We start from the raw sequence: 25,413 nt of genomic DNA on the forward strand, positions 1-25,413 counted from the left end.
GGTCCTTTCTAATGATGCTTCCGATGTACTATGCCTCTTGTGTAGTACGTACACCTTGGGCAGGCCACTCCTACATTGACTCTAGTCTAGCTGTGGCTTGCATTAACCTATAGAATACAGCAGAAGTGAGGCTGTGCCAGTTCTTAGCCTACCCTGTATAAGGACTGGCAGTTTCTGCTTCCTACTTCTTGTACCTCTTGCTTTTGGAGGCTGCACCACCACATAAGAAGTCTGGCTACCTTGAACACATCAAGTAGGCAGACCATGTGGAGAGGCCATATGGAGAGGAAGAGATGCTTGTTGTCCCAGCATCTATTTGAGCTCCTGGATGCTGGCCAGCCACTCTCTGCCTAGAACCACATGAGAGACCCCAAAAGAAACCAACAGTAAAACTGACCATCTGAGTCAGTGAACTCATAGAACTACAGAAGAAATGAAAGAGTTGTTTTAAGCCATGAAGTTTTGGAGTAGTTTTTTTTTATGTAATTATATATGCCAAAACAGAGATAAAAACTGGAAAATCGGGTACTGCCATAAAAATAAAAATAAACTTAAAACTGTAGCAATGGTTTGGCAACCAGGCTGTGGGAGGGAGTGGAAAGAGCCTTTAGAAGACAATTAATGAAGGGCACAGGGGCAGGGAGGAAGTTGTTATTGGAGGCTGGGAAGAAGGCAAGCAGTGTTACAGAGTGGCAGAGAAGGTGGCAGCACTGTTGCCTATGTTATTGTGTCAAAGAGAAAATACACTTAACTCATAGATTCGGGTACTGAGATTTCTGGACAAAATGTCATAAGTACCTGTGTGTGGTAAGGTATAGATAGAAAGAAATGAGCTGCAAAGAAATTGTTCAGTTTTCAAGTGTAACCTAGAGGAAATATCTCAAAGCTAGAACTTGCTGGATTCAAAAATAAAACTATACCTTATCCCCAGCCCCTCCTAGCAAAAGACCACATTCAGGCTACTACAAAAATGTAGCCTTGGAGTTAAGATTTAAAGGGTTAGGATATAGAATCCTTTGTTGGAAGTTTAGAAAGATTCTAGCTTAGGCTCTTGGTTGGACACAAAGTCTTCCAAAAACATTAAGGGCCTTCTTGAAGGCCGTCTCTTACAGGGGGGTTTCTAAGAATGTTTAGGATGTTGTCTCACAGTGCCCGCCTCTCAGCCCAGTGTAGATGGGGGCATTTCTTATAGATCTTTGTAGGAGTAGCTTCTTGCAGTCAGGAAGCAGACTAGAAAAGCTACTCAGTGGCAAACACGGGCTGTTTCTTATAGGAAAGAAAGGAACTCTCAGAGGGTGAAGTGAAGAGCTCAGAGGGCAGAACCAAGAGCAGGACTGGGCCCTAATCAAGGAAATGCCATATGCCTAGATGGGTTTCAGAATTGCTATTTATCAGTCACTGCTATATGCCTCTCATCCTCATCTTTCCTCTTTGAGCAGGTAATTCTGTAGTCCCCCGTCCCTCTTTCATCACTTGTTGGGTGTTTTGGTGGTGGGAAAATAACCTGACTCTTGATACCACTTGTCTTCAGCCATGCCTGACCTTATAGATAAGACGATCTTAGACTTTGCACCTGATGCCAAAAAAGGGTAAGGCTTTGGGGGACCTTGGGAGAGAATATATTTTGTATGTGGGAGGAATATAAATAATTTGTGGATTGATTAAAAATAACAAATTATCTATCACTCTCTCCCCACCCGCTAAGAAAAGGTAGAATTCATTTTTCCCCTGTCCTTAAAAGTAGTTGGGCTGCTTTAACCAATAGGTGGAAGTCATGTTGGGTTTGTTTCAGGCCTTCAAGTAGCCTGGTGACTTCTGCTTTTACATGTTTGGGCACCCTGTGCTGACATGTAAGAAGTCTAGCCACCCTGTTGGTGAGGCTGCATGGGGAGGGCACACAAAGAGGGAGAGGCTTTGAGAAAGAGAGAGAGGTCCACCTGTCCCAGCATCCCACCTGAGCCAAGCCTTCCAGCCATCCATGCCAAAGAGCCCGATATGCGAATGGACATCCCAACTAGAACTGGGCAGCCCAGGGAAGCCCACAGACTAGTTGTTTTAAGCACTAAGTTTTAGGGTTGTTTATTATACAAAAATAGACAGCTTAAGCAATGATCATCTATCTCATGTGACCTTTACGGATACCTCAAAGCCTCCAAGTCTCATGATACCTGTAGAATCACTGGGTGCCAAGTTCCCAGGGAAGGGAGTGCTGAAAGGGAAGTTGTTGGGGGAAGGGAGAGTAGGAAGTTGGGGCCACAGAGATTAGCACTAAAAGCAAACTTCAACAGCTTGCCAGTTTGTACAGAGGCCAGTGCTAGGAGGAACTGCTGCATTTGAGCCAACAGTTCCAATGCTCCATTCTGTTCTCCCCTGGTTATTTTGGTTCTGTTCCAAGTCTTAGTGATCCCTAACCTTGAACATGATTATATATGATCAGGCCAGGCCTGCGGGTCCATCACGACTACTGAAAACTGCTAACTTGAACCTTTGCTCATGGAGGATCAGAAAAATCATTGTTGTATAAGGATATTTTAGGCACTCATAGTTTTGTATGGTGAGATTATTATTTTTTCAATTGTTAAGGGAAAACAAGCCATTTAAAAACCTTGTATATGTTTCCTTTGCTCTTAAATCACAGTTATTTTAAAGAAAAATAAAGGCATGGAAGCTATCCAGGTCCATAAATGATTTTAAAAAGTGACATCTCTTTTATTAATGTGTACAGGATTTTAGAGACCTATAATAGAACATGTCAAACACATGATTATATATAATTTTTAAGCACCATGAAAAAGAAACTATTTTCTTTTTGGTTCTTGTTATTTTACCATGTATATTCAAATTAATGCAGAAATAGTAGGCATCATCTCGTTTAATAGTAGCAAGGTGCTACACTAGATAAGTTTACATATAAAATTTTATTCCCTAATAGGAAAACAGAGAAATAGTAGAAAATTGTTAACATTTAAAATAACTATAAAATATGTTGCCAAACCTAAATAGCTTGAGGTCCTAAAGAATCTCTCCTCTCTTTTAAAATATTCAATTCTAGTAAATATCACAGCCAAAGAGCTCCAGACGAAGTGCAATACTTTGATTCCATGTTTTAGGAATGATGCGGATAAACCTGGAAATAATTGGTGGATTGAAGAAGTTCTTCACATGCCCATTGGTATTGCTATTTCCTTCAAAAATCTGAAAGCAAAATATGAGAAAAATCTTTAATGATAATAATGTGTACAAAAAACCTACAGATAATGTTTTTATCCTTTTAGTTCAAACCGAGCACAGCAAAGAACGTATGACATGCTCATAGAGATGGTCCCCAATAAATTATGAAATAAAATGCCCAACAGATTTTAGGAGTTTCACCTCACCAGCAATCTAAATCAAATTAAGTTAAAATAAAGAAATATGACATGGTGCTGTAAAGCAGCTGCAAAACCATCTCTGCCCTAAATCACTTTGTAATTGTGTGACTTTGAGCAAGATATTTATATTCCCTATCTCCATTTCCTCATTGACAAATGGGATAATAAAAGTTAACCTCACAGAAGTTGTTGAAAAAATTTAAAAATGTCAGTGAAAAGATTAAAAAATGTCAGACATTAAAAAATGTCTTGCACCTAGTAAGTGCCAGATAGTGGATACCAATAAATGTTAGCTATTATTTAAAATAAAATGAGATCATGTGGGGGTTTTTTTGTTTTTTTTTTGGCATGGGCAGGCACTGGGAATCGAACCTGGGTCACCAGCCTGGCAGGCGAGAATTTAAGCATATGCCCTATATCCTAAATTATGTGTTTTTTTTTTCTTATTCTGTGTGTAATCCCTAAGATTACACACAGCAGAAGCTAATTCATTATTTGTTCATAACAATGATAATGATGCATACTCTGCTATGAGGATGTCCAGGTGTGGTGAAAAACAAACTAAATAAAGAAGGAAAAATACCCTCAAAACTCAGAGGTTTAAAAGAGAGAAATAGATTAAAATTCTTTACTGAGATAAGTTCTGGGCATGTGTGATGAGTCCTCAATAAATATCAGTTTCCTTCTCCTGTGTTGCCTCTCTTGCTTGCTTCAGCCCACTCCCCTCCCAATTCCCATTCTTGGAATATTAGGCACATCTCTTTAGCTTTGCTAAAGGATTACTGAACTACACAACCAGTAAGTAAAGGAATTCAGGAGTGTAATGAAATAGCTCATTTTGCAAGAAATCCAGCCCCTCCCCATCAGTAAGAATATTGATAGTTTTTATTTAAAAATTTATGGCCCTGGGTATTTGATCATTCATGAATAACAAGTATATCCAAGGTAGAGCTCATATGATATACTTACATAGTGGAAGGTTTTCTGGACTCTTTTGCCATCATTCTCAACTGGAGTTAACTAAACCTCATATTACTCCTTAGTGTTTTATTCTAACTACTTAACGGCAGCTCCAACAAAGCAGAAAGGTGATGTGCACATTTCCTGTCCCAAGACCAGGCATCCATAGAGCTGGATTTAGAAGACTAAAAGAGGGGGTGCATTCTGCATTTTTGTCAAATGCAAAGAGCTATTGCAAATGCAAGGTACTATTATTCTCATATCGTGTTTCTGACATTGTTTTCCTTTTGCTGAAATGCCACCCTGTACCTTGTTCGCCATGGAGAATTTCTGCCTATAAGGTTTCCATTCCACTCCCTGGTCACTGTAGTGGACGGTGAAGCTCTTCACATACATTTCAGTGGTCAGAGACTTGCAGCCCTGTGTTACAATTGCAGTTACCTTCTTGATTTTGAGCAGATCAATCTGTAGCCACTGTTTATTGTTGTTTGCCTATGAAAGTGATAAATATGCGTAGATAAGACAGATGTTAAGACCCTTGCTTTTTTTTTTTTTTTTTTTTTTTTTTTAAAGAGAGAGGGAGGAAGGGAAGGAAAGACAGAGAGAAGGAAGGAAGGATGGAAGGAAGGAAGAAAGGGAAACATCTTTAAACATTTTCTTGTTTTATTGTATTTTGTTTGTTTGTTTGTTTTTTTTTTCATGGGCTGGGGCCGGGAATCGAACCCAGGTCCTCCGGCATGGCAGGCAAGCACTTTGCCCGCTGAGCCACCGCGGCCCGCCCAAGACCCTTGCTTTTTTGAGGACAACGTGCTCAGAAATACACAGAATTCAAATAGGTTTCCTTATTGTCTTATCCCTTAGGAGTCACCGTTCCAATGAAGCCTTCTATATCCCCTTCTTGTTTGCTGCCACAACATGTATATTCATTTCTTTTGGAATATTTATCACACATTGCACAGTAATCATGTAATCATTTGTTTACTTTCTTACATCCCTTACTCTTTAGGACAGGGTTTTTTTTCTCTTTGACCTCATACCTACCACACTGCCTGACACACATTTGTTGTTCAGTAAATATTTGTTGAATGAGTGAATTTCACATGAGAAAATAGATTAAATTGCTAAATTATTGGTAAATATCATTCTCTTAATCAAGTTGTTTAAATATTATCAGGATATTTCTGAAGAGCTTTTGGGGAAAGAATTAGGTTGCATGATTGTATCCTCTCTCTTTCAAACTTTTTATTTTAGAAAATTTCAAACAAATACAAAAGCACGGAGAATAACCTAAGACATCCTATGTGACCATGGCAGCTTCAAGAATTATTAGTACATATCCAATCTTGTTTCTTTGTTTGTATATTTAACCCCAAATCATAGATATTGTATAATTTAATCTATATAATTTTCTTAAGCCCCCTCCAAATTCAGGGTCCAAATGTACACAAATACTGTACTGCACATTTTTAGCCACTGAATAGTCTTATATTACATTCATTGGACCAACAGTGATCTGGCCTGGTTAACAAGTAAATTAAACCACTTCAATAAAATTTACTAAAAATACTCTTGTGAATATAAGATCATGTCAGATGTGCTATATCACCAATTCCATGAATAAGGAAGGCCCTAGGACATATTGAGTGCTCTGTTTCTGAAGACCAACTGCATATAGAAGGATGCATATAGAAGATCTCTACTGCTGATGGTCAATAGGAAAATTAGTCCATTGGTTCTTTTCTGATATTTTAATTAAATATAGTACTTGAGAGATCTGATAAAGTCATAGCTAGGGCTCGATACGCAGCACAGTAATATCTCTGGCCTAACAAGATGCCTTAGAATTGATCTAGTCACATGTTTGGTGATGACACAATTGGAAAAAGAGGACCAGAAGAACTAATTACATTTTACAGTTGTCTGAGATAAAACATTTGGGAGAATTATCATGCCCCATAGATTCTATAAATCCTATATGAAATAATAAATATTGTTATGTGTTTTGTCAATATGTGTGTATGCGTATATATGTATACACATGTATGTATATATTCACATGTATATGTATTTGAAAAACAAATTAATTGAATTCAAATGACTGTTATTAGAGAATTTTTTGTTGTTAATTTTGTGATACCTTAGAGAGTGATATTGGAGGGATGTCTTAGTGTCTCTTCAAGTCAAGGTCGTGCCAGTGATACAAAATATGGACCATGGGACTTTTGTAGGCATAAAAAGAGGTAGAAATACTGTAGTTACAGAGAAATGGTCATTTGCCTGTGTGCCTGCATATGTCTAGCTTAGATTTTCAGCCTCTGCAAGGAGACCTTATTATAGGTATTATCTACTAATGGAAGGTTAAGTAAAACAATTCCAAATCTTAAAATCACAGTGTTAAAAATTAAAATGAGCATTTCATCTTTTGGGCTTTTCTTAACAAGTACTCAAACGTGATTACATGGAGAGATAAAAAAAAGTGATAAAATGGAGGGAAGGGGACCTGATACCATGAGCAGGTCTAAAAAGTCATTTTGGAAAGAACTGGATGATATCCTCTGTCTCTTTACCTTTTTATTTTATTTATATAATATACATTATATACATATAATGCATATAATATAGTATAACATTACTATTTTTTTATGATTTTAACTTCTCTGGGTCTCTGTTTCCTGTTCTGCAAAATTGATAAATGAGGCGTTTGGGCTGCTTCAAATGGTTGAAGGAGCACTGGCCTCTTTACCAAGAGAATGGGGTTCCAGTTCTGATTTTGCCACTGGACTAAAATAAAGTTATTTAATGTCCTGTGTCTTCAGACAGAAAAGGAAAAGTATGGACTAGATAACTTTGTAAAAGTATCTTGCCATTCTAAATTTTGTGATTCTGTGATAGGCAGGAAATAAGTTTCAAGACATCTGTTTGCAAACCTGTCATTGTGTGGGGTCCAAGTTCTTCCATTTACTTCACTAGCAACATGATTCTCTATACTTTTTTAGTGTCCTGATTTAAGGACAGGACCTGGAATTCTATGTAGGGTCTACATAATTAGACTATAGTTATCTTAAGGGAGGGAAGTAGGAAGATAAAAAATAGGATCATTGAGGTAAGTTAGCTGAAGCTTTTGTAAGGTTACCCAGCCCATTCTGATTTCTCAGGTCTTTTGAAGAGTGAAACAAAAATGAATCAACCATTTAAAATAAGTCCCATGAATTACTTAATGGGCTAACATCAGGGACAGTATAATGCCCTGGAAGGTATTTATTAAGCTTAGACTACAGATTTATAACTCTGGTTTTGCCACATCTTACCAGTTGTCCCATGGATGTCACAAAGTTCTCAAACAATGGGAACAAAATTTAAATCACTCTTCTAAGAAAAGAAAAACACTGCTACATTACAGCAACAAGAGAAGTGTTGCAATTCTAAATTGTTTGTTTAATGTAATTTATTCAAATCAGAGGTTGGCAGAATGGCCTGAAGGCCAAATCTGGTCAGCTGCCTGTTTTTGTAAATAAAGTTCTGGTTAGAGCACAGCCATACACATTCATTTACATATTGTATATGGCTGCCTTCCTGCTATCATGGCAGAGATGAATAGTTATGACAGAGAATATATGCCCTGCAAAACCTAAAATATTTACTATCTGAACTGTTAAAGAAAAATTTTGTTTGCCTTTAGTCTAAATCCAGGCTAGATCAAGAACCACAGAAATGATAAATAACTGCTCTCTGAGCCAAAGTTAGAGCTCAAACCATCAAGTCACATACATCCAAGATTTGGGGACCTAAAATCTTAATCTGCAGAAACAGGAGACAATAATCCTGCCTCCCAGACTCCCATGCTCCCTATAGAGATGGCCTTTATTTCCCTCTGGAGGGCTGGCAGAACTCCATTCATAAGGGCTCTTTCACCTTGGCTTGCCAGGCATTCACACGGCCCTGGGCATTGAGGCGGGCATAGAAGGGCTCCCAGTAGTCTCCCCACCAAGACTGTTTAAATGAGGAAGCTGTGATTTGCTTGTTTTCTATCTTTTGAGTTTCCATACCCAGCGGCGTGGAGCATCCTGTCAAGAGAAAAGTTACGTGATTAATTATGCCCAACCAACCTATGAATTTGAATTTCGTAGGCAGCAAGACTGAGTGTAAGGAACATAGCTAGTGAGCGAGCCTTGCTGACTGCCCATCATCATCTCTTTGACCCTTTGCTCTTCCTAAGAAATCATGCAGAACTTCTCCTGGTACAATAACACCATATTGTTTGTGGGAAAAGAAGATCCCTTAAAAAAAAAAGCCAATTGTTAAAACTAATTATATAAATATCAAAAAAGAAAACGGAGAGATAAAAAGTAATGTTTCTGGGGCAGAAAATGGATGTATTTAGTATGTTAATAGATTCAAATGTCACATTTGAGGTAGTTTGACTGTATGATCTGAACACATCTACCATTTATACCATATACTGCATAGAAACAAAAAAGAGAACAATGATTTATGAACTGGTTCAAGGAGGGTTCCTGCCTATCCAAACTTTAATTTGTTGTAGAAAATGTTATGCTTATGCACTTACTATCCAGGCACTGGCAAAATGCCCATATTCATTTCTCTCATGAATGTGAAGTATATATTGTGCCATTACCTGCTTTGATAAGAAACTGATTCCAGAGTTCAGCTACTTTCTCTACTCTAAACCATAACTTCTTTTCTCCACTCTAAGAGAAGGTAGTCAAGCTCCCCAACAGATATTCATGCCAGTGCAAGTTTTGGGGGTGCCTATATATTGATCCCACTTCCTCAGCCCTTAGGGTGACCAGATGGAATCTAGAACAACTAACCCCTGGATTGATTGCTTATACTTTTACCCAGAATGCTGTACAGATATTATTTTCTATATGTGCTTTGAAGTGAGAAATACTGGGAAGTACTGCGGAAGAGCCAGAGAAGGAGAATGGTTGATAAAACTCTTAAACATCCTTGTTATAGACAGCAGAATTTTATTATAGCCGTTTATGATTACCTAGATTTATTTATACCACGGGTCGTATTATATCCCTTGAAAAAATAGCAGCCTGCATAGAAGAGGCTTGGAAATACAGGGTGTGAAACAGCATGCAGAATATGAGCATGGTTTCAGGATGGTGGGAAGCAAATTTAAATTTCTAAACATCCATGAACATTTAATATATGCCGGTAATGTTGCTAGGTACTTTCATTACATTAAAGTCTGGGTGATCTGGAAGACTGTGGAAGATTCAAACTAGGCTTGAATCTTAGCTTGCTCTTATTGAAAATGGGCTGCTGAGATCATTCCAAGCTAGAGCCTTCCTTGAAGGGGCATGGTGTGTCCATGTCATCAAGGCACATCAAGGTGGTGCCTGCCCTCTGGCTGCTAGAACCAGATTTGGTCTGGATCACAGTGAAAGTTTGTCTCTGTTTTACAGTGGCTTTTCTAGCAGCCTAAGTCACTAAAGAGAACTAAAAATTCCACCCATTCCCTTATATTTCTCAAATCTTGATTCTTAGAGAGACAGCAAGAAAATAATACATCTTTGTTTCTTACCGTTAACCTCACAACCTTGCAGCTCCAGTCGAAGGGTAGGTCTGTTATAAGATTTAGTTGGAGAGATCCTAATATATCTAGCCATGATAGGTGGGTCAAACTGATTCTCTTTTATTGTTGAGGCATCTGAATTGCCACTGAAATACTAGAAGAAAAGAAAGCTTAGTTCTCTCACAATCTAATCCAATAGGATTTTATAATAAAATTTAAATCTAATTTGATACTGTAATATAAAATTTTTATGTAACCTGAACCAAATCAATTTGGTCTTTAAAAAATATTGGGGAATATATATGTACTTTGCCCTACTCTTCCCACTAAGTACAGCTAAAACCTCTAGACGTTATACATAAGACAAACATAAGAAGACTTGAAGTTGGAGAGAAAAAGATAGATCTTGGGACCCAAGGGATAGTGGGTGATTCCCCTGGGTTTTCCTTTTGCCTCATACATCCCAGACTTGTAACTGAAGAAGCAACCTGGAAATACAAAAGGGTGCTCTGCCAGTTTGAAAGGACTGTGTACCCTAGAAAAGCTATGTTTTTATCCTGATCTACCATATGGAGACAGCTGTTTCTTTTAATCCTTATTCAGCAGTGTAGGTAGAAACTAGATTAGATTATCTCCACAAAGACGTGACTCACCCAATTGTGGGTATTAACTTTTGATTAGAGGGAGATGTGACTCTACCCATCCCAAGTGGGTCTTGATTAGTTTACTGGAATCATTTAAAAGAGGAAGCAGTTTGGAAAAAGCTTCAGAGCCACGAGACACAGAGCTCATGCAGCCAGAGACCTTTGGAGATGAAGAAGGAAAACACCCCCAGGGGAACTTCATGAAACAAGCAGCCTGGAGAGAAAGATAGAAGATATAGATGTGTTTGCCATGTGCCTTTCCAGTTGAGAGAGAAACCCTGAACTTCCTAGGCCTCTCTTGAGTGAAGTTAACCTCTTGTTGGTGCCTTAATTTGGACATTTTTATAGACCTGCTTTAATTGGGACACTTTCACGGCCTTAGAACTGTAAACTTGCAACTTAATAAATTTCCATTTTTAAAAGCCATTCCATTTCTGGTATATCACATTCGGAAAGCTTGCAAACTGGAACAGGTACAGACAAAGAAAAATGCCCAGAAAATATCTTCTCTTTCTATCCAAAGGATTGGGAAAGGACAGCCTATGAAGATAAAAACAAAACAAAACAAAAACTCTTAGGCAATAATTACTCCATTTCAGCCAAATACCAGAGTAAGAAAAAAAACTGTGGCCCCAACCCTATCCACACCAGCAAAGGCTGGGTGGGGAGGTGAGACTTCAATGCTAGCAATACTGTAATGAGGTACCGCAACACCCCTGCTGGGGTGATATCAGTGAAGGTCAAGTAGGGACCTGGAGTTTCATTTCTGACAATCACTAACAAAACTTCCCTGTCTCCTGTAGTGTCAGTGGAAACTATGTGAAAACTCCCAACCCTGCCCAGCAACAACGAGATGTGCCCTTTAAGGTGTCAATAAAAACTGAATGGGGAACCTGAACTTCTACTTCTACCTGGCAGTAATGAGGTGGTGCCACCCCTTCTCCTACTAGAGCAGTGTCACAAAAAGTAAACTAAAACAGATCATTTAAATAAGAAAATAATATGAAAAGGACAAGGTTTCAGTAGAAAATCACTCATCATACCAAGAACTAGGAGAATCTCATGCAGAATGAAAAAAGACAACTAGTAGATGCCAACACTGAGATGACAAAGATATTAGAATTATCTGACAAAAATTTTAAAGCAGCATTTTAGCAAAATAAAAACACTTCAGTGGGGTTGCACGGGTGGTTCAGTGGTAGAAAACTTAACTTTCATGCAGGAAACCCGGGTTCAATTCCCAGACCATGCACCACACCCCCACTCCCCCCAAAAAACTTCAGTGAACAATTAGGAAAACACTTGAAACAAATGAAAAAAAAAAAAAAAGAGTCTCAGCAAAGAAATGGAAGATATAAATAAGAACTAAATGGGAATTTTCAAATTGAAAAATAAAATAACAGGAATAAAAAACCCAGGTTATTGGTTCAACAGCAAAATAGACATGATAGAGGAAAGAATCAGTGAACTGGAAGATTGAACAATAGAAACTGCCAATCTGAGCAACAAAGAGAAAATAAGGCTGTAACAAAAAATCCAATATTTATGTTATCAGAGTGCTGGAAGGAGAGAAGAAAGGGTGGCAGAAAAAGTATTCAGAGAAATATTAGCTGAAAACTTCTCAAAATCGGCCAAAAACAAACCTACAATTCAAGATGTGGAGAGTTTCTGGAGGGCAATAGAGACTGGAGAAGGACTCCTTAAATGCTGAATTGAAGGGGGAAAAAAAAACATCAAAAAATGATAGGATATCTACGATCTGGACCCACGATTTGCTAGCTGCTGGAATGCAATATACCAGAAACAGAATGGCCTATATACATAGCCAATCTACAATAAAACTCTAGGCAACCAACTTTCAGAGTTAACACATAAAAATAATAGATGCCCAGACATAAGCAAAAAATTACAAGTTGTACTAAGAAACAGGAAGATATGTCTCAGTCAAGGGAACAAATTAAAACTTCAGAGGAGACACAGACTTTGGAACAACGAAGCAAGGAAGTTTAAATAAATCTCCTAAATCAATTCAAGGAGATGAAGGAAAATATATAGAAAGATAAACTAAAGGTGGATATATAGATAAAGGATATTAAGAAAACAATGTTTGAGCAAAGAGAAACATAACAGAAATTATGGGGATAAAGACACAATAATGGAGATTAAAAATGTGCTAGAGGCATACAACAGCTGACATGAACAGGCAGAAGAAAAAAATCAGTGAACTAGAAGAAGACAGGACAAATGAAATCACACAATCAGAAGTATAGATAGAGACAAGAATAAAAAAATTAAACAGTACCTAAGGGACCTGAATGACAGCATGAAGTGTGTCAACATATATATCATGGGAGTCCCAGAAGAGAAGAGAAGGGAAAAGGAGCAAAAAGAATATTTGAGGAGGCTTGGGAGGGAAGATGGCGGCTTAGTAAGACACGTGGATCTTAGTTCTTCCTCCAGAACAGCTACTAGGGGAGTAGAAACGATACAGAACAGCTCCCAGAGCCACGACAGAGATAAAAAAGACAGCGTACCCCATCCTGGAACGGCTGACTGGCTGAGAGAACCCGCTCCGGTGAGATCGCTGAGGGGCGCGGGGTCCCCCGGGTGGGGCGGCAAAAGTGGCCAGAGTCCATCCCTTCCTCCTTCCCGGGCCAGCTGGCAGAATTGGGCAGGCGGTCCCCTAAAGCCGCGGCGGCTAGCGCCCCCACCACACATGGCCCCCCAGACGAACTGAGAGAATTGGATTGGAAATCCCCAGGCCGCGGAGAACGGTGACCGGGGGGTCCCTTCCAAACACGTGACTCCCCAGTCCGGCTGGGAACGGTGCACTCTCCCAGGGCTGCGGTGGCTGGCACCCTCCCGCCACGCTTGGTGCCCCGGGCCAACTAGGAAATTCGGACGGGCGCTCTCACGGGCTGCGGCGGCCGGCGACCCTCCCCGCGTTCGGACCCCCGGGCCGGCTGGCACTCTTCCAAGCCGCTTCGGCTGGCGAACCCCCCCCCCCCACGGCGAGAGTTTTCCAAAGTTAAAGGACCCACACTACCTTTTACTGGTGGGACCCGCAGACAAACGTGTGCAACAAGCACCACCTACTGGGCAGGATAAGAAAAACAGAACCCAGAGATTTCACAGAAAAATCTTTCAACCTGTTGGGTCCAACACCCAGGGAAATCTGACTAAATGCCCACATGCCAGCAGAAGATAATGGAACACGCTCAAAAAATTGAAAATATGGCCCAGTCAAAGGAAAAAACCAATAGTTCAAATGAGATACAGGAGCTGAGACAACTAATGCTGAATATACGAACAGAAATGGAAAACCTCTTCAAAAATGAAAAAGAGGGGTGGGCCGCGGTGGCTCAGCGGGCAAAGTGCTTGCCTGCTATGCCGGAGGACCTCGGTTCGATTCCCGGCCCCAGCCCATGTAACAAAAACGGAAAAACAAAAATACAATAAGGCAAGAAAATGTTTGGAAATGTTTCCCTTTCTTCCTTCCTTCCTTCCTTCTATCCTTCCTTCCTTCTCTCTGTCTTTCCTTTAAAAAAAAAAAAAAAAAAAAAAAAAAAATGAAATCGATAAATTGAGGGAGGACATGAAGAAGACATGGGCTGAACTAAAAGAAGAAATAGAAAAACTGAAAAAACAAATCACAGAACTTATGGAAGTGAAGGATAAAGTAGAAAAGATGGAAAAAACAATGGATACCTACAATGATAGATTTAAAGAGACAGAAGATAGAATTAGTGATTTGGAGGATGGAACATCTGAATTCCAAAAGGAAACAGAAACTATTGGGAAAAGAATGGAAAAATTTGAACAGGGTATCAGGGAACTCAAGGACAATATGAACTGCACAAATATACATGTTGTGGGTGTCCCAGAAGGAGAAGAGAAGGGAAAAGGAGGAGAAAAACTAATGGAAGAAATTATCACTGAAAATTTCCCAACTCTTATGAAAGACCTAAAATTACAGATCCAAGAAGTGCAGCGCACCCCAAAGAGATTAGACCCAAATAGGCGTTCTCCAAGACACTTACTAGTTAGAATGTCAGAGGTCAAAGAGAAAGAGAGGATCTTGAAAGCAGCAAGAGAAAAACAATCCATCACATACAAGGGAAACCCAATAAGACTATGTGTAGATTTCTCAGCAGAAACCATGGAGGCTAGAAGACAGTGGGATGATACATTTAAATTACTAAAAGAGAAAAACTTCCACCCAAGACTCCTATATCCAGCAAAATTGTCCTTCAAAAATGAGGGAGAAATTAAAACATTCTCAGACAAAAAGTCACTGAGAGAATTTGTGACCAAGAGACCAGCTCTGCAAGAAATACTAAAGGGAGCACTAGAGTCAAATACAAAGAGACAGAAGAGAGAGGTATGGAGAAGAGTGTAGAAAGAAGGAAAGTCAGATATGATATATATAATACAAAAGGCAAAATGTTAGAGGAAAATACTATCCAAACAGTAATAACACTAAATGTTAATGGACTGAATTCCCCAATCAAAAGACATAGACTGGCAGAATGGATTAAAAAACAGGATCCTTCCATATGCTGTCTACAGGAAACACATCTTAGACCCAAAGATAAACATAGGTCGAAAGTGAAAGGTTGGGAAAAGATATTTCATGCAAATAACAACCAGAAAAGAGCAGGAGTGGCTATACTAATATCCAACAAATTAGACTTCAAATGTAAAACAGTTAAAAGAGACAAAGAAGGACACTATATACTAATAAAAGGAACAATTAAACAAGAAGACATAACAATCATAAATATTTACACACTGAACCAGAATGCCCCAAAATACGTGAGGAATACACTGCAAACACTGAAAAGGGAAATAGATTCATACACCATAATAGTTGGAGACTTCAATTCACCACTGTCATCAATGGACAGAACATCTAGACAGAGGATCAATAAAGAAATAGAGAATCTGAATATTACTATAAATGAGCTAGACTTAACAGACATTTATAGGTCATTACATCCCACAACAGCAGGATACACCTTTTTCTCAAGTGCTCATGGATCATTCTCAAAGATAGACCATATGCTGGGTCACAAAGCAAGTCTTAACAAATTTAAAAAGATCGAAATTATACACAACACTTTCTCGGATCATAAAGGAATGAAATTGGAAATCAATAATAGGCGGAGTGCCAGAAAATTCACAAATACGTGGAGGCTCAACAACACACTCTTAAACGATGACTGGGTCAAAGAAGAAATTGCAAGAGAAATTAGCAAATACCTCGAGGCGAATGAAAATCAAAACACAACATATCAAAACTTATGGGACGCAGCAAAGGCAGTGCTAAGAGGGAAATTTATTGCCCTAAATGTCTATATCGGAAAAGAAGAAAAGGCAAAAATGCAGTAATTAACTGTGCACTTGGAAGAACTGGAGAAAGAACAGCAAACTAATCCCAAAGCAAGCAAAAGGAAAGAAATAACAAAGATTAGAGCAGAAATAAATGAAATTGAAAACATGAAAACAATAGAGAAAATCAATAAGACCAGAAGTTGGTTCTATGAGAAAATCAATAAGATTGATGGGCCCTTAGCAAGATTGACAAAAAGAAGAAGAGAGAGGATGCAAATAAATAAGATCAGAAATGGAAGAGGAGACATAACTACTGACCTCACAGAAATAAAGGAGGTAATAACAGGATACTATGAACAACTTTACGCTAATAAATACAACAATTTAGATGAAATGGACGGGTTTCTGGAAAGACATGAACAACCAACTTTGATTCAAGAAGACATAGATGACCTCAACAAACCAATCACAAGTAAAGAAATTGAATTAGTTATTCAAAAGCTTCCTACAAAGAAAAGCCCAGAACCAGACGGCTTCACATGTGAATTCTATCAAACATTCCAGAAAGAATTAGTACCAACTCTCCTCAAACTCTTCAAAAAAATCAAACTGGAGGGAAAACTACCTAATTCATTCTATGAAGCCAACATCACCCTCATACCAAAACCAGGCAAAGATATTACAAAAAAAGAAAACTACAGACCAATCTCTCTAATGAACATAGATGCAAAAATCCTCAATGAAATTCTAGCAAATCGTATCCAACAACACATTAAAAGAATTATACATCATGACCAAGTAGGATTCATCCCAGGTATGCAAGGATGGTTCAACATAAGAAAATCAATTAATGTAACACACCATATCAACAAATCAAAGCAGAAAAATCACATGATCATCTCAATTGATGCAGAGAAGGCATTTGACAAGATTCAACATCCTTTCCTGTTGAAAACAATTCAAAAGATAGGAATACAAGGGAACTTCCTTAAAATGATAGAGGGAATATATGAAAAAGCACAGTTAATATCATCCTCAATGGGGAAAAATTGAAAACTTTCCCCCTAAGATCAGGAACAAGACAAGGATGTCCACTATCACCACTATTATTCAACATTGTGTTGGAGGTTCTAGCCAGAGCAATTAGACAAGAAAAAGAAATACAAAGCATCAAAATAGGAAAGGAAGAAGTAAAACTATCACTGTTTGCAGACGATAGGATACTATACGTCGAAAACCCTGAAAAATCCACAGCAAAACTACTAGAGCTAATAAATGAGTACAGCAAAGTAGCAGGTTACAAGATCAACATACAAAAATCTGTAGCATTTCTATACACTAGCAATGAACAAGCGGAGGGGGAATCAAGAAACGAATCCCATTTACAATTGCAACTAAAAGAATAAAATACCTAGGAATAAATTTAACTAAAGAGACAAAAAACCTATATAAAGAAAACTACAAAAAAACTGCTAAAAGAAATCACAGAAGACCTAAATAGATGGAAGGGCATACCGTGTTCATGGATTGGAAGACTAAATATAGTTAAGATGTCAATCCTACCTAAATTGATTTACAGATTCAATGCAATACCAATCAAAATCCCAACAACTTATTTTTCAGAAATAGAAAACCAATAAGCAAATTTATCTGGAAGGACAGGGTGCCCCGAATTGCTAAAAACATCTTGAGGAAAAAAAATGAAGCTGGAGGTCTCTCGTGCTGCCGGACTTTAAGGCATATTATGAAGCCACAGTGGTCAAAACAGCATGGTATTGGCATAAAGATAGATATATCGACCAATGGAATCGAATAGAGTGCTCAGATATAGACCCTTTCATCTATGGACATTTGATCTTTGATAAGGCAGTCAAGCCAACTCACCTGGGACAGAACAGTCTCTTCAATAAATGGTGCCTAGAGAACTGGATATCCATATGCAAAAGAATGAAAGAAGACCCATATCTCACACCCTACACAAAAGTTAACTCAAAATGGATCAAAGATCTAAACATTAGGTCTAAGACCATAAAACAGTTAGAGGAAAATGTAGGGAGATATCTTATGAATCTTACAATTGGAGGCGGTTTTATGGACCTTAAACCTAAAGCAAGAGCACTGAAGAAGGAAATAAATAAATGGGAACTCCTCAAAATTAAACACTTTTGTGCATCAAAGAACTTCAAGAAAGTAGAAAGACAGCCTACACAATGGGAGACAATATTTGGAAATGACATATCAGATAAAGGTCTAGTATCCAGAATTTATAAAGAGATTGTTCAACTCAACAACAAAAAGACAGCCAACCCAATTACAAAATGGGAAAAAAATTTGAATAGACACCTCTCAGAAGAGGAAATAGAAATGGCCAAAAGGCACATGAAGAGATGCTCAATGTCCCTGGCCATTAGAGAAATGCAAATCCAAACCACAATGAGATATCTTCTCACACCCACCAGAATAGCCATTATCAACAAAACAGAAAATGACAAGTGCTGGAGAGGATGCGGTGAAAGAGGCACACTTATCCACTGTTGGTGGGAATGTCAAATGGTGCAACCACTGTGGAAGGCTGTTTGGCGGTTCCTCAAAAAGCTGAATATAGAATTGCCATACGACCCAGCAATACCATTGCTGGGAATCTACTCAAAGGAATTAAGGGCAAAAACTCAAACGGACATTTGCACACCAATGTTTATAGCAGCGTTATTTACAATTGCAAAGAGATGGAAACAGCCAAAATGTCCATCAACAGACGAGTGGCTAAACAAACTGTGGTATATACATACGATGGAATATTATGCAGCTTTAAGACAGAATAAACTTATGAAGCATGTAATAACATGGATGGACCTAGAGAACATTATGCTGAGTGAGTCTAGCCAAAAACTAAAAGACAAATACTGTATGGTCCCAATGATGTGAATCGACATTCGAGAATAAACTTGGAATATGTCATTGGTAACAGAGTCCAGTAGGAGTTAGAAACAGGGTAAGATAATGGGTAATTGGAGCTGATGGGATACAGACTGTGCAACAGGACTAGATACAAAAACTCAAAAATGGACAGCACAATAATACCTAAGTGTAAAGTAATCATGTTAAAACACTGAATGAAGCTGCATCCGAGCTATAGGTTTTTGTTTTGTTTTGTTTTGTTTTTACTATTATTACTTTTATTTTTTTCTCTATATTAACATTCTATATCTTTTTCGGTTGTGTTGCTAGTTCTTCTAAACCGATGCAAATGTACTAAGAAACGATGATCATGCATCTATGTGATGATGTTAAGAATTACTGATTGCATATGTAGAATGGTATGATTTCTAAATGTTGGGTTAATTTCTTTTTTTCCGTTAATTAATAAAAAAAAAAGAATATTTGAGGAAAAACAGGCAGAAAATTTCACAACTCTTATGAAAGACATCAATATGTATGTCAAAAAAAGCACAACATGCTCCAAACACAATAAACCCTAGTAGAACTGTGATAGTTTGAAGGCTCAATGTACCCCAGAAAAAGTAGTGTTCTTTTCATCCATTTGTGTGGGTGTAGACCTACTGTAGATTGGACCTTTTGATTAGGTTATTTCAATTGAGATTGACCCACCCCATTCAACGTGGGTCTTAATTCTCATAAGAGAATAAAACAAACACAGAAGCTAAGAGATGAAAAGAGAAGCTCACAGATGAAAGTACCAGAGAAGCTGAGAGAGGGAGCCATTGAAACAAGAAGCAGCAAGCAGTGAAACCCAGGAGAGAAGGACCACCAGGAGTTGCCATGTATCTTCCCATGTGACAGATGGGCCCTATATGCCAACAGCCTGTTTTCAGAGTCCAGGTTTCATCTTGCTGATGCCTTGATTTGGACATTTTCATGTCCTAAGAACTCTAAATTGTAAGTTAATAAATCCCCATTCTAAAAGCAAACTGAAATAATTAGTATAAGATGCATGCTGATCAGAATGCCAAATGCGAAAGATAAAGAGAGAATTCTGAAAGCAGCAAGAGAAAAGTAATTGGTCACATAAAAGGGATCCTCAATAAGACTAATCCCAATTTCTCATCACGAATCATGGAAGCGAGAAGGCAGTGGTATGGTATATTTAAGGTAATGAAAGAGAAAAAAATATCAGCCCCAAATTCTTCATTCGTCAAAACTGTTCTTCAGAAATAAGGGGGTGTTTAAAACATTCACAGATAAGCAGAAAACCAAGGGAGTTCATCACCAAAAGACCTGCTCTGTAAGAATTATTAAAGGGAGTCCTTCAGGCTGAAAAGAAAAGAGTGGAGAGTGTGGCTTGGAAAAGTATAAAAAAGTGAAGATCATCAGGAAGGGTAACTAAATTGGTAAATTCAGAACTGAGTAGTACTGTATCTTCAATATATAGCTCTACTTTTTAATCTCTATGAATTAGAATACAATTGAATAAGATATAGTTATATTTCCTGCTAATAGGCACACAAAATATAAAGAGGTAATGTGAGACAAAACAACATAAAGATGGGGAATAGAGATGTATGGGAGCAGAGAAAATACAAGATATCAAAGTTAAGTTAGTATGTTTTCAAATTAGTGGGTTATAGGCTTAGGTTGGGTAATACAAACATCAGGGTAACCATAAAAAAGTATTTTTAAAATGTTCAGAAATGGAAATCAGAAAGGGATCGGTGAGATACATCACAAAAGATCAAGTCTACAGAGAAAGGGGTAGCAAAAGAGGAAAAGAGAGACAAAAAAGATATGCCTTGCAAAAACCAAAGGACAAACTGGCTGAAATACTGTCTTCACAGTAATAACACTGAATGTCAACATATTAAACTCCCCAATCAAAAGAACAGATTCGCAGAATGGATAAAAAAGCCATGATCCAACTATATGTTGTTAACAAGAGGTTCACCTTAGACTCAAAGATACAAAGTGGTTGAAAGTAAAGGATGGGAAAAGATATAAGAGCTGGGGTAGCTAGTCTAATTTTGGACAAATAGACTTTAGTCAAAAGATTTACGAAGGACATAATAAAAGAGTCAATCCACCCCAAATAAATAATAATCATAAATATTTATGCACCTAACTATGGTGCCCCAAAATATATGAGACAAACACTGGCAAAACTGAAGGGAGAAATAGACCACCTCTATGATATAAATTGGAGACTACAATACACCCTTTCATCAATACATAGAACATCTAGGCAGAAGATCAATAAGGAAACATAGAACTTGAATAATATGGTAAATAGACATATACAGAACATCTAACCCAAAACAAAATGTATACACTCTTCTCAAGTGCTCATGGATCATCCTCCAGAATAGACCACAATGGTGTCATAAAACAAGTCTCAGTTTTTAAAAGATTGAAATTATGTGTGGTCACCTTCCTGACCATAATGGAATGAAGTTGGAAATCAATAATAGGCAGAGAGTTGGGAATTCATGAATATATGGAAGTTAAATAACATACTTTTAAACAATTAATGGGTCATAGAAGAAATCACAAAGGAAATCAGTAAATATGTTGAGATGAATAAAAACAATAACACAACATTAAAAATTATGGGATGCAGCAAAGGCAGTGCTCAAAGGTAAATTTATGTCCCGAAATGTTTACATTTATAAAGAAGAAAAAGCAAAAATTAAACACATTAAAAAAAAAAGTTCTTTTTCAGTTTTTTCAAAAAACAAAGAAGATATTACATTGAATGGACAAAGATTGAACTTTTTTACAGATGCCTTTGAGAAATATGTGGACTAGAGCTATAGCTTAATCACAAAGGATTTCACATCATGAGGTTAATGGGAGTAGAATATTGGCCAAAAATAGATTTTGTAACTTTTTTTGAAATTACTTTTTTTTATTTTTTTAATTAATTAAAAAAAGAAATTACAAGAAAGAAACAGAAACATTCCCAACACATACACTCAGCAATTCACAATATCATCACATAGTTGCATATTCATCATCATGATCATTTCCCAGAACATTTGCATCAATTCAGGAAAAGAAATAAAAAGACAACAGAAAAATAAAACAAAAACAGAAAAAGAAAAAAAAATTTTACATACGATACCCCTTGCCCCTCCCTTTCATTGATCACTAGCATTTCAAACTAAATTTATTTTAACATTTGTTCCCCCTATTATTTATTTTTATTCCATATGTTCTACTCATCTGTTCACAAGGTAGGTAAAAGGAGCATCAGACACAAGGTTTTCACAATCACACAGTCACATTGTGAAATCTATATCATTATACAAACATCATCAAGAACATAGCTACTGGAACACAGCTCTACATTTTCAGGCAGTTCCCTCCAGCCTCTCCTTTACATCTTGGCTAACAAGGTGATATCTACTTAATGCGTAAAAATAACCTCCAGGATAACCTCTCGACTCTGGAATCTCTCAGCCATTGACACTTGGTCTCCTTTCACTCTTCCCCCTTTTGGTCGAGAAGGTTTTCTCAATCCCTTGATGCTGGGTCTCAGCTCATTCTAGAGTTTTTCTCAATCCCTTGATGCTGAATCTCACCTCATTCTAGGATTTCTGTCCCACGTTGCCATGAAGAGCCACACCTCTGGAAGTCATGTCCCATGTAGACAGGGGGAGGGTGGTGAGTTTGCTTGCTGTGTTGGCTGGAGAGAGAGGCCACACCTGAGCAACAAAAGAGGTTCTCCTGGGGGTGACTCTTAGGCCTAATTTTAAGTAGGCTTGACCTATCCCCTGTGGGGTTAAGTTTCATAAGAACAAACCCCAAGACTGGAGGCCCAGCCTATAGCTTTGGTTGCCCACACTGCTTGTGAGAATATCAAGATTCAACTTGGAGAAGTTGAGTTTTCCCCTGTTCTCACCATTCCCTGAAGGGGACTTTGCAAATACTTTTCTGCTCACTGCTCAAATCACTCTGGGATTCATCAGGGCATCACCTGGACAAACCAACAAAGTCTCATGTCCTATACAAAGTTCCATGTACTTAAGGTGTTCAACCAACTATCTACATAAGTTATATTAGGAGATGCACTAGTCAAAATATAAATTTTTTAACAAATAAACATTTTTTGCTTTAGTCTCACACATAAGTTGAAATTTTAAAATATTAATTACTATCTATTTTCAGCACACTGCAGTAATGACATTCTTTTGTTCTTCCTCATGCAAAAACATTTTTTAAATTTGTACATTTAGTCACTATCATTATACACTCTAGGCATTCCTAGGTTATACCATCTCAATCTTTATCGTCTATCTTTCTTTGTGATGTCATTTATGCCCCAGCCCTCCTCCATCATTCTCATATGCAGCTTCATTCAGTGTTTTAGCATAATTGTATTACAGTTAGGTAGTACTGTGCTGTCCATTTCTGAGTTTTTATATTTAGTCCTGTTGCACAATCTGTATCCCTTCAGCTCCAATTACCCAATATCTTACCCTATTTCTATCTCCTGATGGTCTCTGTTACCAACGAAATAGTTCAGGTTTATTCACTAATGTCAGTTCATATCAGTGAGACCATACAGTATTTGTCCTTTTGTTTCTGGCTAATCACACTCAGCACAATGTCCTTAAGGTCCATTCATGTTGTTACATACTTCATAGCTTTATTCTGTCTTGCACCTGCATAATATTCCATCTTATGTAAATGCCACAGTTTGTTTAGCCAACTGTCTGTTGATGGACATTTTGGCTGCTTCCATCTCTTGGTAATTGTAAATAATGCTGCTATAAACGTTGGTGTGTAAATGTCCATTTGTGTCCTTGCCCTCATGTCCTTTGAGTAGAGACTGCATATAGATGGATCCTGGTTTTTAATCCATTCTGCCAGACTATGTCTTTTGATTGGAGAATGTTAATCAAAAGACAATGTTAATCAAATCCATTAACATTTAGTGTTATTACTGCATGGGTAGTACTTTCTTCTACTATTTTGCCTTCTGGATTTTATATGTTATATCTAATTTTCCTTCTTTTTACCTTTACTCATAGTCTTCCATTCTACACTCTTCTCCACACCTCTCTCTCCTGTCTTCATATCTGTCTCTAGTGCTCCCTTTAGTATTTCTTGCAGAGCTGGTCTCTTGGTCATGAATTCTCTCAGTGATTTTTTGCCTGAAAATGTTTTAATTTCTCCCTCATTTTTGAAGGACAATTTTGCTGGATATAGAATTCTTGGTTGGCAGTTTTTCTCTTTTAATAGTTTAAATATATCATCCCACTGTCTTCTTGCCTCCATGGTTTCTGCTGAGAGATCTGCTCCTAGTCTTATTGGGTTTCCCTTGTATGTGATGGATTGCTTTTCTCTTGCTGCTTTCAAGATCCTCTCTTTGTCTTTGACCTCTGACATTCTGATTATTAAATGTCTTGGAGTATGTCTATTTGGATCTATTCTCTTTGGAGTATGCTACTCTTCCTGGATCTGTAATTTTAAGTCTTTCATAAGAGTTGGGAAATTTTCAGTGATAATTTTCTCCATTAGTTTTTCTCCTCCTTTTCCCTTCTTTTCTCCTTCTGGGATACCCACAACACATATATTCATGTGCTTCATATTGTCTTTCAATTCCCTGAGTCCCTGCTCATTTTTTCCATTTTTCCCCTATATTTTCTTTTTCTTGCTGGATTTCAGATGTTCCATCCTCCAGTTCGCTAATCCTGTGTTCTGTCTCTCAAAATCTACCATTGTAGGTTTCCATTGTTTTTTTCATCTCTTCTACCTTGTCTTTCATTCCCATAAGTTCTGTGATTTGTTTTTTCAGACTTTCAATTTCTTCTTTTTTTTCATTCCTTGCCTTCTTTATATCCTCCCTCAATTCATTGATTTGGTTTTTGATGAGGTTTCCCATGTCTGTTCATATATTCTGAATTAGTTGTTTCAGCTCCTGTATCTCATTTGAATTGTTGGTTTGTTCCTTTGACTGGGCCATATCTTCAATTTTCCTAGTGTGCTTTGTTATTTTTTGCTGGCATCTAGGTATTTAATTACCTTAATTAGTTTATTCTGGAGATTGCTTTCACTTCTTTTACCTAGAGTTTTCTTGCTGGATGAATTTGTTGTCTATCTGTTCTTTGACATTCCTTTCAGCTTTATCTGGACCTCTAGCTTAAGTTTTGTTTAACAGAGGAGAATTTTTCAGTTCTTGTTTTCTTGTTTTGTGCCCTGCTTGTATGGTGCCTTTTCCTACCCACCCTTAGGAGGGTCTACTTAGATATTATAGACCCCAGCCAGATTTTCCCAAACCAAACTGGCCTCCTATCAGGAGGAAAGAGTCACCTGTGTTGGTTTTCCCTGAGGGTGAGACCCAGCAGGCTGAAAGACTTTCCTGTGAAGTCTCTGGACTCTGTTTTTCTTATCCTGCCCAGTATGTGGCGCTTGTCTGCCTGTGGGTCCCACCAGCATAAAATGATTTTAATGGCTTCAAATTACCACGCCCTGGTGTCTGAATTCCTTGAGGGAGGGATTCCACCTGAGTTGGGGCTTCACCCCTCCCCTGAGGAAGGTACAGGCTCCAGAAAAGCCCCCAAAAGAGATCACTTCTGCCTATGCCTGGGGCAGTTGCAGC

At 37.9% G+C, this 25,413-nt stretch overlaps 1 protein-coding gene across 1 annotated transcript in view; it reads right to left on the reverse strand.

The window, feature by feature from the left end:
* Positions 1 to 2,672: 2,672 nt before the first annotated feature.
* Positions 2,673 to 25,413, reverse strand: part of F5 (coagulation factor V) — a 100,954-nt gene continuing 78,213 nt past the window's right edge. Inside the window, exons 22-25 of the mRNA XM_077156914.1 lie at positions 9,889 to 10,033; positions 8,244 to 8,395; positions 4,641 to 4,823; positions 2,673 to 3,195 (exon numbers count right to left, since the gene is read on the reverse strand). Coding sequence (XP_077013029.1) covers positions 3,049 to 3,195; positions 4,641 to 4,823; positions 8,244 to 8,395; positions 9,889 to 10,033 — 627 coding nt within the window. The 3' untranslated portion in view covers positions 2,673 to 3,048. The remainder of the gene's footprint in view (positions 3,196 to 4,640; positions 4,824 to 8,243; positions 8,396 to 9,888; positions 10,034 to 25,413) is intronic.

This window comes from Tamandua tetradactyla, chromosome 4 (assembly GCF_023851605.1).
Source record: "Tamandua tetradactyla isolate mTamTet1 chromosome 4, mTamTet1.pri, whole genome shotgun sequence".
Classification (NCBI taxonomy): domain Eukaryota; kingdom Metazoa; phylum Chordata; class Mammalia; order Pilosa; family Myrmecophagidae; genus Tamandua; species Tamandua tetradactyla.